Source organism: Portunus trituberculatus, chromosome 33 (assembly GCF_017591435.1).
Source record: "Portunus trituberculatus isolate SZX2019 chromosome 33, ASM1759143v1, whole genome shotgun sequence".
NCBI lineage: Eukaryota > Metazoa > Arthropoda > Malacostraca > Decapoda > Portunidae > Portunus > Portunus trituberculatus.
The window spans coordinates 14,940,331-14,960,716 of NC_059287.1; the positions used below are offsets into that span (position 1 = coordinate 14,940,331).

The 20,386-nt window shown below is 38.0% G+C and overlaps 1 protein-coding gene across 1 annotated transcript in view; it reads right to left on the minus strand.

The window, feature by feature from the left end:
- LOC123512334 overlaps window positions 1–20,386 on the minus strand; it is an 87,014-nt gene that overhangs the window by 2,361 nt on the left and 64,267 nt on the right. Inside the window, 15 exon segments of the mRNA XM_045268672.1 lie at window positions 793–945; window positions 1,097–1,204; window positions 1,646–1,799; window positions 5,136–5,171; window positions 6,612–6,692; window positions 8,672–8,725; window positions 10,798–10,989; window positions 11,296–11,491; window positions 12,691–12,735; window positions 14,132–14,155; window positions 15,301–15,434; window positions 17,578–17,652; window positions 18,748–18,880; window positions 19,376–19,559; window positions 20,120–20,228. Coding sequence (XP_045124607.1) covers window positions 793–945; window positions 1,097–1,204; window positions 1,646–1,799; window positions 5,136–5,171; window positions 6,612–6,692; window positions 8,672–8,725; window positions 10,798–10,989; window positions 11,296–11,491; window positions 12,691–12,735; window positions 14,132–14,155; window positions 15,301–15,434; window positions 17,578–17,652; window positions 18,748–18,880; window positions 19,376–19,559; window positions 20,120–20,228 — 1,678 coding nt within the window.

Below are 20,386 nucleotides of genomic sequence, written 5' to 3' on the forward strand. Positions count from 1 at the left end.
AGACACTGCATAAGGTATCAGACTGGAGAATATTCCAAAAAATGACTACATCATGAGCACAATGCAATGCAGTATGAGTAAACATTCCGGCCATCAGTTGATAAAGAGGGAAGTGGCATTACCCAACTTCTGAATCAAAATCCTCGCAGGGCATCAGCACTGACCTCACCACCACAATGAGGTCTGTATTCTGAAATGCTTTGCTCTCTCTCTTTTCAAAGGCTGCAGTTCCCCAGTTACAAGTCATGTTAATCTGTCACCAGAACCCAAAAAATGCCCTTAAAAACCTATGCAACTTCCACTAGTCCTTTTGAATAATTTGTGTAACTTCAAGTAGAGCCTTTGGAGTGCAGTGCAGGTGCAGCATGAAAGTGTTTCAGAATAAAGTCCTGAGGCTTGGTGTGGGAGATTCCATCGTGGCACAGGGTAATGTTACTAATTCCAGTTAATCATTAATAAGAAACCAATGGAGGTGAAAAATACAGTGTTTCAGCACCAAAAAATTTAAACTATCAGTCCTGAAACTAGGTATTTGAACAACAAACCTTCATTATTGTTGTACACCTCTATAAATCAATTCCCACCCTGCATTTAGTAAGAAGAGACTACAGGTACAATAAACACCAAGCCAGAAGTAAAGAAACCTGTTACTATTGTACTTCTCAATCAAACACTGCTCACCCTGCAACTAGTGAGAACAGACTACAGGCATAATGAACACCAAGCCAGAAGTAAGCAACACAAGGAGTGAAGGGGTGAAGGGGTGAAGGAATGCATCTGCCAGGTACTCACAGATCCATGTTGTTGACAGTGGAGTTCGGGCAGGTGATCTCTGTCTTGACGTGGCACGGCTTGTGACACTTGTAGCCACAGTCCCGGCATATGTAACCCTGCTTGCCGAATCTCCGCCCTAAGGTCTTCTGGCACACCTCACACTGCGTTGAGCTGCGGGAAGCAGAGTGTCCCCAGTACAAGGTTTCATAAGTGGTTGTGTTACCTGATTGGGGAAAGCTATGCCCTCTTTCACACTTCAGTTTCAGTCAGAATAGTCTAAGGTGGAAACATCAATTCCCAGGGGCTTTACACAATGAGTTACCTGGACATGTGCTTGGCTATGAAGGTGTGTTCCCCAAATACGTGGAGCTTCAAGCCTTTCTTCCTCCATTTGCTCTTCTGCTGCAGTGATAAAGGGATGAGGTAGTGCCTAGAGAAGAGATGCAAGTCCAACCAGTTAAAAAAATGGAATTGTACAATCAAATACATAAATAATTCCACAATATGTACACAAAAAATATCATGGATATTTACTTGGGAGGAAAATCTTACATCTACAGTTTGTGATGAATACAATACAGTGATAATAAAAGATGCAGCTGCCCTGACAAAATGCTAAGAGTAATTGTGAGTTTGAGGTTATGATACAAATGAGTTAGAGAGCATAATTAATGTAATGATCTAAATGAGACAGATGAAACCTATAATCTAAATCTTCTATCAATCACAGAGTAGATACAAAAAAAATCTGCATGGCCAGAACAAAATGAACATGATAACTTTAATAAACCTAAAATAAATAAAGAGGAAAAATAGATACAATAAAATCAAACATGATGAAGCTCAACAAGAACACAATCAGCAAACTAACTTGAATACTCCATTCTCGCTGGTCTCGATGATGAGTGTGGACGCCTCGTTGACGTAGGTGCGTGTGGAGGACCCACTGATGGCCGAGGCGTCACTCAAGGACGACCGAGTGGAGCCCGCGTCACCTCCGGCCCCGGATGGCACTGATAGCAGCCCTGTGGTAACCCCACATCATTGTCAATGTGTGTGTGTGTGTGTGTGTGTGTGTTTATAGCTAATGTATACATGGTTTGAGTCAATGTTTTGTTCTATATTTTTCCTTTGTGTATGTGTGTTACAGTAAGGTATGTTATGTAAGAATATCATGTTTTGGTGTTTCTGTATATGTAGCACAAATATACAAAAGGAATATAGCAGAGGTGAATAATAAATACACTGTAATACAAGAACAGTTACAGCGAGGATATAAATATTAGTGGGATATTGACAGAAGATAATCCATTACTCCCAGAATGATGATGAGCTAAGCAAAGCAAAGCAAGTCCTGATATGTTAGAAATAAGCTTAAATACACAAACCTTAGTGACATGTGGCAACCTTACCGCAAACCTCAAAGCAAACCAGGTACATACTATTAATGAAGAGCACTGCACGTTATTACATAAAAATGCAATCCAATCAATATGATCCACAATTCTGATATGAAGTGAATGAGATGTAACACTATTAAGTATTTCAGCCACAAAATATTTTAGGTTATATATCAAATAAAGCCAGTAAGTATCAGATAACAAACTTTCTTAGGCAAAATGTGTTGCTTTCCTAGCCATGCTTCAATATGCTGCTTCTCTGCAAGTCTATCTGGGTCATCTACCATCAATGAATCTTTTGTTTTCACTTGTGCCTGAAATGTGAATGCTTATATAAAGGCTGGCCCTAATTTTTACATAATAATAGGTACATAACATGCACTTAATTGGCCACTAGTGAATGTTTCAAATCCAAGTAGCACTATACTATATTGATGTGTCCATAATTGCAATATTTCTCCTCAGACTCACTACAATACAAGCAATGTTTCCTCCTTTAGTACTTCTCTGATACTGACTACACAACACTACACAACACTACAGCCTCACTTTCACTTATACTGCATTAATTACAGTGCAGCCTAATGATGGCATGGCATTATGTGAAGGCAGGCTGATTCTTACTTAGCCAATCCTTAACAAATGTACTGTATCTTAACATCCTATTTCTGCAGGAAGAAACAAACATACAAGTGCTTTGAAATCTATGACATTATTTGCTTGTTCTGACAGCTACTTACAGCATCTAGTGCAGCTAGCATCAGTAAGCAATGCCAGACTGTGTATCTAATATCCTCTCAACTATATATTCAACCACTATTCTGTAGACACACTATACTTTAATTTGTACTTTTCAAAGTAAATGCACAGCTGATTCTTTCCTTGCCTACAAGATAATGATGATTGTGATGATGCAATGATGGTGAACACAAGTTGCTCATACTCATGTGAAGCATCAATTAGCACCTTACTCACAAGCAGCTCGGTTAATTCATGCAATCACCTTCACCTTGAATTAGGTGTTGCACAAATGATGTATACCAATGCTACACTATATAAGAATTCTTACATGTGATTATTGCGTGACATGATCAACTTCCCTTACAACAAATCTGTTATTTATACTGTTATGTGTTATTATACAATTTCATTAATACTGCCTACCTCTCATACATCAGTAAAGGTGAAGTCAGTCACAAATAGTTAAGTGTTTATATTTCTAATGTTACGTATGTGAGAGTTTTACAGCAGCAAGAGAAAGGGAGTGGAAGAGACATATTCAATACATCAGAGAGAGGCAAGATTCATGCAGCACAGCCACCCTGGTGTGCCACATAACACTAGCACCACTACAGCATTCCACCACAAGCAAGACACACGAGACCAAGGCAACTCACCGCGACACAACATCCAAGGCACAGGAGTGGCAGTTGAAGTTAATGATGAAAAAGACAAGAAGATTAAGGGTGGAGTCAGTAAAGAAAGAAGTACAGAGAGGAAAGCACATTGAAATGTTCTCACAAACTGACACTCAAGTGTTTAGGGAAGGCCAGCACATGTGAGATCAAAGTGCAAATCAAATAAGGTTTGGATTCAGATTCATGTGAGGATTAATGAACTTGATTTCCACCAGAAAGACTTATCCCAATGAACCCAGAGGAAAACAAAAGCATGGCTATACATTAATTACTTCACCATAACCAATTATTAGGATTAGAGAAGCAATAGCACACAATAAGCAATAAATCTTAAGATCTTATCAGTTACTTCAGTTTGAGTTACACTGTCTTATAATGAGGGAGTTTCATCAAAACACTAAATAATCCTAAGTTCTGATACTTTGTTAAATTGTCTGATCATTTTACCTGAAAGCAATGGCTGTCTTATCAACTGAAAAATATCCAACCTTGCTCATAATGCATTTGCTACAAATTTTCATTTGCCTATGATAATTGTATGTATTTCTACTGTGCTTTGTAGGCAAGAAGCTCAGAAACCTTTCCCGTTTGGTACACTGCTGTGGAGGCTCTGGCCTGGGGTGAAGTGAGGCAAGATGTGAAGCTGTACCACTTCACTTATCTAAACATTAAATGCTTTGTTGTGATTCAAGTAATTTGGGTGAACAAACTCCTTTGTAATGTTAAATAAAACTTTGTGTATCAAAAGTAAACAGGATCAAGCGACAGAGCCTCCATCCTTCATCATTGTGGTGAAGCCCAGGGTGCCTTCAAGCCTCAAACATCAAGATTATGAGTCCTGAGTGATGGGGAAAGAAAGTAACCAATTTGTTTCAAAACCCTGTCTCTTTACAATAATGTCCTATCAAGAAAATACAATGCAAATAGAAACTTTTAAAGGTGTACATTTACCAAGTAATGGGTGATTCTTTGTTGCTTTGTTCTAAATTAGTAATCAAACTAACTGGTAACTGAATGAGGTAATTTTCCTATTCAAATATTGTTGAAACAATCAGAATTCCTTCAAGAAGAGTTTCAAAGAATTTTACTGTTGGCACTGTTCCCTTACAGCAAGTTAACAAAACCAACACTTCAACACAGGAAAACAGCAATATGGAAATGAAGAGCAATACAATTTGGTAAAATGATAATCCAAAGTGTTCTGAGACAAACAAATAAAAATAAGAAAAGAGGACAAAGAAAACAAATAATAAAAAAATGTCACACATTTTACCATGATTCTGATGACTGCAAGGAACCAGAGACAAGAGTGTGAAAACAATAAGCAAAAAAAAAAAATAAATAAATAAAATAAAATAAATAAATAAATAAAATGAATAAATAAATAAATAAATAAATAAATAAATAAATAAAAAAATAAATAAAAAATAAGCAAATAAATTAACAAATAAAAAACCCTAGTGAGGCACCAGTTTATGACATATCTAGTACGCTGGGTAATGTTTGGCTCCTTGGGCAGTGGGGGCGGCCTGGCACTACTTACGTTGGGCATGTAAGAGGTAGAGGTAGTGGGCGGGGGCTGGTGGGTGGAGCAAGGAGGTAAAAATGGAACCAGTGTTAGTCACGCTTGTGTCATGAGATTGTGGGGAAAGACACTGTTGGAGTAAGAACTGCAGGCACACATGTACACAGGATTAATATGCATCATTAAAGGCATCAAATCTTGGTTAAAAATCTATAACTATACATCAGATCACTAGTACTTGAAAAGGGCACTAAGCAATAATTTCTCTATGAATATATATACATAATACATCAGCACTATCACAAGAGATAAATATGTTATGTCAAGACTGCAATCTTATTTCAGGATTAAGAAGCCTCCGAATTTTGAAAACACAGCATATTAACTTGACCAATGCTGTTACTCATACATGTAATATCAGAAATTTCATCTCTTGTGATAATAGACTTTTAGTTTGTATTATCTAGTGGGAGTGTGCCTGCCAAACTATGGCTCTTGTTGCGGTGACCCCTTTGCAATGCACCAGATTTTTCATTCTCCAGTAAATTCTCACTGCAAATATATCCTACAACACATGGCAAAAGAATATGAGAACTTTTTATATATTTTCAGTCACAATTTACTGGAAAAATACTACAAATCATTATCATTATGTAGCAGCAATCAAACCTGCACCACTTCTACCCATCTATTGAAGCTAAAGGCAATGTACAGCATCAGTCTTCCAGTATGAAAGCATTGCAACCCCACAGGGAAGATGACTCATGATGGCACACTCTCAGCTGGCGAGGGATTGGTTAATCATCAAAGGTCACCACAGATGCACAGAAACACACTACCTATACACACACACCCAACATCAACAAGTCAATATTGATCATAAACAGGGAAATTTACATCTGGCATTGCATGTACAAAGAAATAGTCCATTAATGCAAACACCTGAAAACTAACCCACACGAAAACTAACAAATAATCATGATCAAGAAGCTTTTATCTCTTGCTTCCATCTGAAAATTGAATAAAACCAAGATCTGCACAAGAATAAACTCAGACATACAAATAATGACTTTTGTCTATCTGAAAATTTAATAAAGCCAAGATCTGTCCAAGAATAAACTCAAAAAGACCTATCAGTGAGAAATAAAGACTTTTTGTGTATCTGAAAGTGAAATTAAGGTAAGGACTGACCAAGAGTAAGCAAAGAAACATCACTGAGCAATAATGACTGTGTGTATGGGGAATGAAATCAAGCCAAAGTATGCCAAATAAAGGAGATACTGAGGAACTATTCTTACGTGTCTAGAAATTACATCAAGCTAAGAACTGACCAAGATTACACTAATGAAGGCTGAGGAATATTACTTTATCTGTATTTGAATATGATGATAAGCTAAGACCTGCCCTAAACCAACAAAGGGATACTGAGAGCATATTATTTCTTACTTCTGTCTGCAAGTATACGCAAGCCAGTCAAGTTCAACAAATGCTCACTGTTTTTGCGCCTCTTTATGGTGAAGAAACGTCGGAAAGCACTTTTAATTTTGTAGGTCACCTGATATTCCTTTCTTAAAACTGCCAAGCCATAAAAAGAAGAAAAACAGAAGGCAGTCAATTCCATATAAAGACAGTGTAAAGGATGAAACAATGAAGACCGGACTGCCCACCAACTATATATTCCCTCTATTCCTGTAATTTCTATCTTTGTACTCCCTCTCCCAACTCTAAATTTGTGTACTTTCCTTCTTAGTATTCCCTCCACTATACAATACTTGTCTAATTTCTTTGTACTCCAGACTAGAAATGTGACTGCCTGATTTGTTAAAGTGCTCGCTCGCTCACTTGCTCTCTCTCTCTCTCTCTCCAGAATCATGCCTCCTTTACACTCACACTCACAGCAATACTACAAGACAGAGAAACCATATGCCATAAATTTGACTGCCTGACCTTAACAACCTACCTAACAGACTGAATCTGTCTAGCACAAGCCTCCAGTCACCAAAACAGAAAAAACATTCCTTCACACACACAGAGAACAAGGCGTATAGATCATAAATTCCGTTAAAGTCCTACAACTGCATCTACCTACAACATTCTATGACGCTTATAAGTGAAACTCATGCAACACAACACAGAACACTTGGTAGGTATAGGAGACATTCAGGACCCAAAGTTAACTCTCAGAACACAGATATGGAGACAAAGGGAAGGAGGAGAGGAGCATTACTGTATGTCAACTACACACTTCTGCTGCCTGTTTGAGGAGAGGAATTGTATTGAAAGTACATCACATGTAGCAAGAAGCAGCTCAGGTCTCTCAGATGTTAGTATTGCCTGTCTTGAGAGAATTTAACCCTTGTGAAATAATGTGCATATTTTCCCTTGTGTTTTGAAGGATTTTTTGTCTCTGCCCCTCAGCCTCACTTCACACTTCCATGACAGAAAGGAGGGAGGATAGATAGTAAAGTGGGAGTGTGCAGAGTCTGTAAAGGTTTTGGATAAAGAAAGCTGTGGAGATTGAAAACTGAAAACTGTCAGATTCCATAACACAGGTGAATTGTGAATTACAGGTGATCTACTCGAATGATTTCCATTTATGATTAAGAATAAATTACTACTTTAAAATACTGAAAAGTCCATGGAGAGAAAGTTTATAAATCCATCTAACCATACACAAAACAAAAATTTCCACTCATCCTTTCATGATCACAACTCATCCAAGATTCACCTGCAATAAGAGATAAAAAAAAATCTGACAAACCTCACATGAAGAAGGGAAAGACTTTAGTACAATTCATATTAACAAAATGAAGAGAGTCTGCCGACAGCTGTTCAACATGAGATGAGCATGATAAATAAAACTTTGAGAGAAATTTCCTGCTGTATGTGCTTGTCAATTGGCACTGATGTAGTGAGCTGTTCCTACAAAGGATGGAGGGAGGTAAAAATGGACAAAAGGAAAGAAAATAGAACTATGATGAACATTACACAAAAACTCATGGTGTAGACCTATGATAATCAAATAGCAACTAAGTAACTGGATAGCAAAATATATAATGAAAGCATGATGTTATCAGTCACCGGCATGGCAGACATCTGGCATGAAAAGAAAGTTTTTGGTGTTAGAAATATAAAAACAGCCATAATAGATGAGAAAAAACAAATTAATGGTGTTACTCGTAAGCTGTAAATAGTACTGTTAAATGTTAGGAATATAAGTCATGTGTAATCTCAAAGCTAATAAAGTGAGGGCCATGAAAGCTATTACATGTTAGGAAGGTGAGAGTTGTGTGTAATCTTTAGACAAAATAGGAATTAGGTTATGAGAGAAACACAAAAGCTAAATAAAACACTTAGTTAGCACAGGACACGGTGGAAATTAGTGTTAGTAGTAAGCTCTAGAAAAAACTGTTACTACAGCAAATCAAGGTGGGGTTAGAACAGTCAAAGGTGTCACTAGCTAGCAAAAAGAGAGGAGAGGAGCACAGGGAAGTGGAGGTGGAGGTGGAGGCGGTGGTGGTGAGGTCTAGGTTCAGATGCTACTGCACACTCACTTGGCTCAGCACTGTCCTGGGTGGAGGGTGTGCCAGGTTGGGCCTCATCTGGGACTGAATGATACACACACATGGGGCGAATTAGTGCCAGTCTAGCTTCACATCAAATCCACTGAGTAACACATACACAATAGAGTGGTGAGTTGAGGTAGTAGTAGTAATAGTAGTAGTAGAAAGGCTTGTGAGAGTAGTAAGGGTAGTTTTAATAATAGGTGATGGTGGTCGTTGTAGTGAAGCTTTCTACAGCAAACACTTATTTTAGTGGAGAAGAAAATAATGTAAATAATTAACACACACACACTCACTCACCTACACTCTTTTACATTTTGTTTTACCATTACATTACCTAATTTTCTCATGACAGCCATAATCATTAACCTTGAGTGATGGACAAAATGCAACATAATGCAAAGCCCAGAGCAAGACAAAAGACAATTAAACACCACAGTCAGAGAAGATAGATGCTTTAGAAATGAGTCAGGCCATCTGAGACAATGAGGCAAAGTGACTTATTAGTAGAGGGAAGCTACTGCATTATGATGTTGGTTTATTAAATCTCCTGAGGAAGTGGAGAAGGGGATATTTTGTCATGTGTGTTTGTGGTCGACTATTCAGGATGTTCTGCACAAAATACACTTGTGGCAGAGGTAATCATGGAAGCAACCAAAGATGAAAACATACAAGAAGCTCCACATAAATCTAAGAAGTGAAATGTTTAGTGTTTTGTGACAGAATAAAGCCACCATAACTTATGATTCTGTTTCCATGAGAGCTGCTTGGCATGAACTATAGATTAATCATTCACTTTAGAAGCTGAGAACTAATCTATAATAACAACTTCCTGGTTTGGGGATGACAAGTGGGTTGGGACATTAGTAAAAGTGTGGTTTGTGCTCAAGTTGTTAATTGAGCATATCATTTTAAGGAAGTGTTCAGTAATACCATACACAGATGTTCCTTTTTGTTCACTCACTGCAAGAAAACCTGGAAATATTCTTAACCACATCTATTAATGGGAACTTTTTGCTTGGGTCTATAGTGACAAGAGAACATCCAAGTGTATGGAGGGCAGCTGATGGACAAATAGATGGCAGGAGGCTGGGATCATGCAAGTCTCTGTTTATATCATTAAGGCTCAACTCAAGTCTTGAAGCTGAAGCATCATCATGAAGTTTAATTAGAGTGGAATTTTATCAAATCTGGATATTTTTTTAGATTACCTCACCTTGTGTAAGCAGAATAGTTACCTGAATGACACAATGAACACCTGTCACCCTTTGCATTGCTGTTATGTATTCAATGTATCAACATGATTGTGTTTAAACTACCTGTTTGCACTACTTCCTGTGTACTGACTGTAGGGGACAGCAAGAGAAAAACAAGAGCACAAAATTAAGTACTCTGTGTAAAGGTTCCAAATAAACAACCCATCTCTTCCTTCACTATGGTCAAGAGTCAAGAAAGAGAGACAACTGTGAATGTAAATATAAATGGAAACTGTGAATCACACTGAGAAAGTTTCCTGAGGACGAACACCTGAAACTGCAAAAAATGTAAATAAGCTTGACAATATATGAGTGGATTAATTGAAGTGTTCATGACAGGAGATGCCACAGGTCAGGATGCATTAGGAAGGATCAGGATGTGCTGTAAAACTGAGTGAGTTAAAATCAAATACAATATGAGATGCCTATGTAGATTAAAGGTTATATGTGGTTTGGATTAAGAACAGTGTGAAGTAAATGTATTAGAAGAAAAAGACTACAATTTGTTAAGTCAGACACCTATAGTTAAAATATGTAAAATAAATAAGTAAATAAAGAAATAAAAAAAAAGAAAAACAGAAAAAGGAAAGGTTTTGTAGAGAAAAAGGAAAAATGATTCAAGATGTAACTTAAGAAAAAATACCTTTCTATTTGAATTACAATAAATTAGACATCAAAAATTGAAAAGTATAGAGAAAAGAAAGCAGAAAGGTTTGGAAGAGGAAAGGAAAGATTTGGGCTAAAAGAAAAAAAAAATATTCAAGTTGCAGCATACTAAGAAATGACCTTACTATTTTGAATTATGTTAAGTCAGACTCCTAAAGTTAAGCTATGCAGCGATGAGTCACCACAACGACCTACCCGAGGCTCTGTTGAGATTGGAGGAGCGTTCCATGGAGATGGAGCGTCCTACCGATGGATCTCGCTCCAGCGATGAATCTCTCGCGCCGGGATCCATACTTTTGGAGCGCACTTTGGATCGGCTGAATCTCTTCTTTAGAGTTCCAAAGAAGGAGTCTCTCTTACGCCGCACACCTCTGCTCCTCCCTCGCTCTGTGTTATGGCATTCACACATTCAAAACTGTATTCATCTATCTACAGCTTCAATAGATAAATGATTATGCTGTGTATTAATGAGAAATTTATTCACATTCACTTTCACCTCCATCAGTAACTAATTTAACTGTATAATATGGTGAGATCACAATTTTGATAAATTCTCCATAACTTACAAAGTTAATTTCAGATTGTTCTGGGTGAAAACAAACCTAACTTTTCCATTCAGTACTCACATCACTGACAGACAAATATACAACACAAAACTAATAATTCAAAGCAGTGAGGGATAAACATGTCTACCTTCATCTTCTGCAGTCTCTGTGGTGCTCGCTGCAGTGGAGGGTGGCACAGAGTATGTGGCAGCGGTGGTGGTGGTGGTGCTGCTGGACGCTGCAGTGCTGGCGCCTGTGGTGGTGATGGTGGGAGTGCCGGTGGTGGTGGCCGTCATTGTGAGGTTGTACAGGTCGTCCATGTAGCCTTGCCCATCCTGGTCAGGCTGTGGGGGGAGGTGGTCATATTAATGCTGCTGCTGTGTGAGGTTCACATCCAAGAGTAATGCTGAGTGATAGAATGTAGTGATGCTTTCTGCAATCCAAAAATAGGGTTATGTACAATTAAAGGTATTTCAAGTGAGATTTCCAAGACAGGAGCCAAAATGAACTGATGTAATCACAGTTGTTGAGAGAAACTTTGGAAGATCAAAATACATTCAAAGTGTTTCATTAACAGGTAGAAAAGTCTCGACTGCCACTCAGAGAAGTTAATCGGGCAAAATGTGGAGTGAAAATTCATCCATGTGTTCAAATATACAAATAAACCTAATGTGCGAGAAGATACAAGGATAAAAACACGTAACTGACAAATAAAACAAAAATCAAGCAAAACACAAATCAAAGTGACTAAACTAAATACACTGACATGGTAAGAGGCAGTCAGAAATTAGTGATATTTATAAACGGAAAAAAAAAATAAATAAAATAAATAAATAAATAAATAAATAAATAAAAATAAATAAATAAATAGTTTGCTAAGGTCGGTAACAATTAACAAAGACAAGGTAGGTAACAATTAACAAGGACAAAAAAGACTAAACAGTTCCTTAAGGGAGACATCAACAATTAACAATATAACGGTGCCTGTGTCAATACAATAACTAGAGTAAGTGCAGAGATGTGCAATTCTGGATAACAACTTAGTAAGGTAAACAAATAATGAGCAAGGCTTTCTATCATCCATCTATGTAAATTGAAATACACACATACACACACATGAAAAAAGAAAAATAAATATTAACAGATAAATATATGAAATTAAATAAAGTAAACAAATAAATGAATAAAAACTAATTTATACCCTAATACTAAAGTGCTTTTGTGTTTGTATAGGTGTAAAACTGTAAACAAATCCTTCATGATGCCTGCAGAGAAAGCCTAATCTCTTAAGTGGTTCCTGGAGCTAAGAATCCCAGGTAATGCATTCATAACCTGTACAGGAAAGAAGAATCCATACAGGACATAATAAAGACATGACATACTGAAGGATAGAAGGAAATCAGGGAGCAAGACACAGATGGCAATAAAGGTGGATAGAAAACAAATATAAGGAATTAATTAAGCAGATAATGTAGGGAAACCAAGGCATAGGAAGAATACAGAAAGCATGTATGGTAGTGGGAGAGAAGTTAGACCACAGTACCTGCAAGAGCACCTCCTCGTACTCTCCACTGGGTGCGCGTTGGACCTGACGCAACAAAAACAACCGGAGCATAGGAGAGAGAGAGAGGGATTAACTATTACTGAGGGACTGGCTGGATGGGGTAAGCTATGTACAAGCTGCTATATATGACACATCCTGAGTTGAAAAAGTGCTCAGACCAAAAGACAAAAAAGAGATAGATACCGACAGCTGGGTTTTTTATTCTAGGTTGGCGAGAAAATGCTTTGATTAGATTACATGGAAAAAAAAAGTACTGACAGTTGGCCTTTTATTCCATGTTGGTGAGGAAGTGCTTTGATTCAATTACAAAGACAAAAACAGAGAAGTACTGACAGATGCTCTTTTTGGTTCTATGATGGTGAGAAAGCGCTTTGATTCAATTACAAAAAGGATGGGTACCGACAGCTGACTTTTTATTCTATGTTGGCGAGAAAGTGCTTTGATTCGATTACAAAGACAAAAAAAAGATAGGTACCAACAGCTGGCTTTTTGATTCTATGTTGTTGGCAAGAAAGTGCTTTGATAGTTATTTTGGTCTATGCACACTTTTCGGACACAGGATGTGCTGTATGTACACTTGGCAGGAAAAGATACCATTTGTCTGGCAAGATGTAAATAGCAAAGAATGAAACAAAACTATTCTGGCTTAAATGGAATCACAGTTTTTACATTCTGAAGATGAATCAAGAGTTACTAAATACACTCAAAAATGGAAAGATTGAATAAAAACTACCATATTCAGGCTTACAGGGAACATACTTTTTCTGCCGATTTGTAAAGGATTCAGATGTCAAAGTGTTAAAATGTTCACCCCACAAACACACTGACAGTTATGTACAGCAGTGTTGAAGTATGTTGTTGTTGTAGTTTAAACATGAGAAATAAGCTGACTACCTCGTATAGCCATGTGAGTAATGGAATACAAGTAAAGATGAATCAAGGTTGTTTCTGTATGCAAGAGTTAATGTGAAGAGTAAGTAAACCCTGAACCAAAAATATAAGGATAAGTAAAGTAAAAGCAGGGAATTTCTGTATGCAAGTCACTGTGTATAGATCCTAGAGTAAAACAGTAAATAAGGGTAAATCAAGGCGTTTGTATTTGAGTTAATATGAAGAGTAAATCCAACTTGAGAGAACAGTTACTGGATAATAAAAGGAATATATCAGGGTGAATGAGGAGCTTCGTATGCAAGAGTCAAATGAAGAATGAATCCTACAACAGTAAACAGTTAATGGATCTTAATTGCATGTAAGATTCAATAGTAAATTCTGCCGCAAAAAACAATAAGTAAAGGTGAACCAAGGAATACTGGTATGCAAGTTAACATGAAGAGAAAATAATTACCACAAAAAAACATGATGGTAAATTAGGCAATGAATGAAGAGAAATTTGTATGTAAGAATTGACACGACATCTTACCTGAATGACTTTCTTGGTTGCTTCCTTGAGAGCATAGGTACAGAAAATGAAAACTTAGATAATTATGTCACTACTGGAGGGTGAGGGTTTGGCTGCAACAGGCAAATCATACACTGCATCATTCATTAGTGCTACTGAAAACAAGGTAATGGAAGCAGTTAAGAGGTTCAATTATATTGGTGCTAAATGTTGCACTCACGATGAATGGACAACACTAGTATGTACACATGCACAACTATGGAAGCTCTGGTCTTTAAACTAGTTCATCAGCCTTTAGAATAATTTTCAGAAAATATTTACAGGGTATCTTCATATATAGAGAAGTATGTACAGAAATGACAGCACAAGTGACTCACACACAAAGAACTTTCATGATAAAGACAAGTATGTACAAGAAATAACCTCACAATTCCACACACCCATAGCACAGCAGGTGACATTCATCAACCCCACACACACTCCTAACAAAAGACATCACTATGAAGGTTTTGGTTAAGCACCGAATGACATGCTACTGAAACTCCATGTGTGATTACCAGTATGTGTTTTTCTTCTGGAAATGGCAAGTTATTCCCTATCTATGGTCTTGACATCCTCATATTGTTTACCCAGCCATAAAATCAATACACAGATTAAGTTTATAGATAAAGAAGAAACTATTGTCATGCTCAAAGCAAAGACTTATGGACTTTATCTATAAATGGTGAGAGGCACAGGGATTCTGAAACAAAGAGAGGTACCACAAGACTGCCATTTTGTCAGCTGAAGGACATATCACAGGTGTGTGTGAAATTGACTCACTTCTGTTGTGGAAAAAACCTCATCCTTTCAGCCAAGAAACACTCACTGACTGGACACAAGATAAACAATTGAAAGAGAACATCAAACTCCAATTTCACTCCAGCTGATCAATTTGAATTATGTTGTGTTGTAAGTTCTGAATGACACTGACTTTTAAAGGAGTCAAAGAAAGACTAGCCAGGGACTGAACCTCTGACACCTTACCTATCCAACCACATTGCAGTGCCAGCAGAATCTAGTCAAATGTAACAAACTGACATGCTTTATTGGGCAATGTGACTTGCTTCCCAAACAGAGCCTCACTCAAGCATCTCACTACAGGCACACCCTCCCAGCCCTCCCATGGTGGTTGGCCATCGGCAAGTCACCTTCTTTGAGGCGTGGATGATCATAGTGGACTTGCTGGCATTGTTGGCCACCACTGCTTTCTCCTCGATGTCCCGGATGGCAGCGGCCGCCACGCCGTCACCTCCATTGACCACAACGTCTGCAATGGGGGGATCTGGTGAGGGCAATGGAGGGAGGGTTGCTCCTCCCTTGCCATTGTTAAAGTAACAGTGAAGGTGACATGCATGGTGCTAACTTAGTGATCAAATAAAAACCTGACACTTCTGTGCAACACTAAAAGAAATAGTTAAGAGGAAGACACACAAAAATACATATCAAACAAAAAACCTGTTTATACTTCTGTGCAACATTGGTAGGTAGGAATAGTTAGTAGACAACAGGTTGGCAATCCAAATATATCTCACTGAATGAAAGAACATACAAGAAATAATGTAATACAGTCTCAGATAATTTTCATGTCTAAGATTACAATTTTTTTATGATGAATCAACAGTTATCTGAACAAATATTCAATGTAATATACACACATATACAACATAATCCCAACTATCACTAGATAACATGGAATCTCAGCCACATCTCCCTCCTACAGCAGAAGCACAAAAATCTATGCATGTGCCTAGAATTAAAACACTGCAATGTACTTACAACACTGCTGCTGCTGCCACACAACACTACAGTGTGGCTAAACAATACACTCAGAGACCTCTAGCACCAAACACTTCACATACAGAACACTTGGCACACCCAAGCGACTCAAAGCATAACAAAAAGTGGTCATTCCTTATAATGAAACCCAACTGCATGTCAGCAAAAATATTAAATGCTTGGTCACATCTGAAGCAATACATTTTGATGACATCAGTAGAAATTTACATGGATATTATATCATAGATACCAATTTGTTTTCTAGTTTAGACTAAGCCAAAAGTGGAATCTTGCCTCTCTCATTACAAAAGCAAGTAAAACCCAATCATAGTCTAGATCACATTCTTCTACTCCTACAGGTGACTACAGCTATGACAAGAGTGATGGGTGGTGGCGGTGGTGATGGAAAATGAAGGATAAAGAAATAATGTCACTTAAAAACTTCATCCTGCATTTACTTCCACCACCACCTCCAATGTTTGTCTCATCTTCTGCTCAACGAAATTACAATTTGGTGTTCGTTGCCATCAAGATTTGCTTTTACATACACTAAGTCTGCAGGGTAATGTCTCGGTCACTTACATTACTAACCTGCTACACTCACTTAAAGCCTTTTCTCCCAATCTAAAGTGCTCTGGTGAAGTTTTATCAGAAGATTAAGCAGACAAGAGGACTTTAGACTGTAGAAAACCTTAAGATAAAGTGAGTACAGCTAGTTGCTTGACTGGTGACCATGACATACCAAAGCTTGTCTCAAATTATCCAGACATGTATACCAGAAACTGTTGTCCTTTGTGTCTCTGTGCACTAACACCATCTAGTCATCCATTCATGGGTGCCCTCATCATTACCGGCCCACATCCTGCCACGAGGGTCTTTCTCCAGCAACAAAGCTTTATTCTGATGAGTTCAAAGAAGGGAAGCAATTCCCCTAAAAATGGAAGAAATTTCAATTATCTTACTTCTGACAACCTTGCCTTCCCTTCAATCTAATAAAACTGACATGATACAAGTTTCAAGTAAAATTTCAAAATACTCTGGTGACAGTATAGGTTAAAGTTTTCAATACTTCAAATGTTTCATAACAAAATTGTTTTGGCACTGTCTAAATAAAGAGGCAGATGTCTTAGTACCATTAGCATTCAAAACATCATAAAAAAATTGTATTGTTCCTGGAGACACCCTCGTGACAAATGCCTATGTTCATGGCTCATTGCAGCCGAAGTGACAGCAATGTAAAGACTTCCATTATAGTGACATACTTCAATCCACACTCACTGAGGAGAACACAGTTGACTGTGGATTCAAACAAATACTGGTGAATCTTGATTTACAAATGTCTGTTCCAAATTTCTGAAGTCATGAATGAATAAATAAATTGTGGGCTGATTCATAAATGCAAAAATTTAATAAAGAATAGTCTCAAACTTAACAAAATGCATCAATTAAAAACAATGAAACTAGTCCAAATATTAATACAATTTATATAGGAGCCACAACCCAATTTGTAAATCACTCATCACCAGCACTAAATCTAATGATAACCTTCACACCCCTGCCCTGTTGTGAGTGGCCATGAACACAGTGTGGTGCCTCAGTCCAAGCTAGTGTCCAGTCTAGTGATGCACGGGGGCACCTGCACACCACACCTGATCGAATGTTGTTGGCCTTTCGATAGGACTCTCTCCTTCGGTACGCCCCGGGACTCCCCCTCCCAGCGGCACCTGATTCACCTAAGGCATTAGTACAACTCTGGCCTCACACGTGGGAAGCTTCAAAGTACAGGTTATGATACACTCACATAAACACTCCATGGATTATGCAACTTGTGGTGCTCATGGTCACTGATATTCACATTAAACGGCTGTAAATTATCTTTTTAAAAGTTTGGATTAGTAACACCCTAAGCCATAATATCATACATTCATAACTTGTTTAAATCTCCTACAATCTTAAGGTGTCCTATAATATTCTAAACCAATTTTACAGCTGCTACCTTTATAGAATTCACACAAGATACTTTAATTTTCTGCACTATTTATGCTATGTGCTTATTCTAAGGCTTCATTAACATAATATGAAGCGTATTTTATGAAAGAACTTAATATTTGCTATTTAAGGGATGGAAAATTGACAGATGAAAACAAGAAAGTATAATATAGGCATGCAAACACACACAGTAACTTGAGGGTAGCTTTTATGGCCCAATTCACACAACATAACCCGTCCACCAACCAGCAACACATTACCACAACTAGCCTCTATGGAACACACCAGCAACACACACACACCAAAACAGTGATGATGTACCCTCAACACACTGCTGCCTCTTTGAAACACAAAAAACATTTCATTTTCTCATTCTGGAACCCCGACACACTCACATCAACACAGTAACAATACATCAACACATCACACTCATCAGAATACACAACAAAATATCTTTATAAACAGTTCCCTCATAAAAATTTACCAAATTGCCTGTCCACATCTGTCTGGTCATAAGATAAACCATAAATCTTGCCTCTCTATAACACAAAACCATGTCAACATACCCTGTCCAAAACACAACCTATCATCAACACATCCCAAACTGCCTCTCCACAACAAAAAACACTCTCAACACACCCCAATGTACCTCTCCATAACACAAAACACCCTTAACACACCCTAAACTGCCTCTCCACAACAAAAACACTCAACACACCCCAATTTATCTCCACAAAACACAAGCCACCCTCACTCACACTGGTTACAACTTAGCATCACACATCTGCACAGGAAGGCCACACCCACACATCTTGGATTCACTATAGTACCTTGGGCCTCCGGAGCCTTGATGTAGGTGGTGGTGGTGGTGGTGATGAGGTCTCCCCGCGGTGTGACACTCTTGCTGGTGGTGCTGGCTCGTAGTGTGTGCTCTGGCAGATCAGCTCGGTCCAGGAAGAGGAACTGTATGGAGGTTGAGGTTGAGGTTAGGTTAGGTTAGGAACTGTATGGAGGTTGAGGAAGGTTTTATGGGTTGTAATTGTATGATAAGTTGCTATTCCTACTTTTTACAGTATACAAATTTCAAGCAGTCCATTAATCTTCCTTTTTATATTTGCCAGAATGGAAAATCTGCCTTTAAACATTCCAGGAAATCTGCCACTCAATGAGAAAACTAAAAAAACATCTCCTTACATTTCAGAATCCTTATCAGTCAGGTTAAAGAAAAATTGCCTCATAATGCTCCAGCTTTCAGTGTATTGAAGGAAAGTCCATTAATTCTCTCTTAGCCTATCAATCTTCCTCTTTTATTAGCCATAACAGAATATCCATCTTATATTTCAACTATCTGTCACTCAACTCACAAAACTCCTTATATTTTAGAATCATTATCAGAAAAAGAAAGAAAACTGTCTCATAACACTCCATCTCTCAGTGTAATAAAGGAAGCCATCTCACCTCCACAGTCAGAGATCCAGACACCTCATCGTTCTCGTACGGCCTGGACTGCAGTGGGATGATCTGCCGCTGGGAGGGCGTGGCCACCAGCTCCTCAATCCCCACAATGCCCAGCCCCAGGAAGGTGCCGTTGGACTTGTCGTAAAGCTCAAAGAGAAGCTCCAAAGTACCACCACTCAAGTCACTGCAGGAATGTAAGTAAATGTGTGTGTGTGTGTGTGTGTGTGTGTGTGTGTGTGTGTGTGTGATGGAATAAAAATGTAAGGGAGGCAGTACAAGGTCAGGATTTCAATGTATGTCAGTTCTATTTTCTTTTAATCTGAGAAGCTGCAACAAGTGAACAATTCTACACACACTTTTTTTTTTCAAATTTTTTGTGCCATTAATAAGCCAAGGATGAAAAAGATAACACTTGCTGAAATGTCATTACTGAGAAAAAAAAAAAAAAAATAAAGGAGGACTAAGATCCATTAATTTATTTTCACAGGTATCTAAACACATTATCTTTTCTTTTTAGCTCAAATGTTCTCACAAAAAGAAAATAAGTGAATAGAAAAGTTTATTTATTTTTTCAACTATCTTAAATGCCATCCCAAAAATAAACTAGGAAGAGAATAGAGATATCAATTAATATCCTTAGAGAGAGAGAGAGAGAGAGAGAGAGAGAGAGAGAGAGAGAGAGAGAGAGAGAGAGAGAGAGAGAGAGAGAGAGAGAGAGAGAGTCTCACAAACACTAGTACATACAAGAGGAACTGTTCATCCCAGAAGGGGGAGTTGGTGTCCTTGACCACCGATGTCGTGAATTTCTGCGGTGGTTCGTCCATCTCCACCACCGAGTAGGCCTCAAGCACGGCTGCGGGAGAAGCGGAGGTCATGGCCAGGAAAGTAACATTTCATAAATTACTCCTTGTTGTGTTTCTTCTATTGTAAATGTTCTAGTTTGCTGATAACTGTAACTGACATATATATTGCATGTTCGCAGTATGTTCTATTTATGATCTCTCAAAGTCT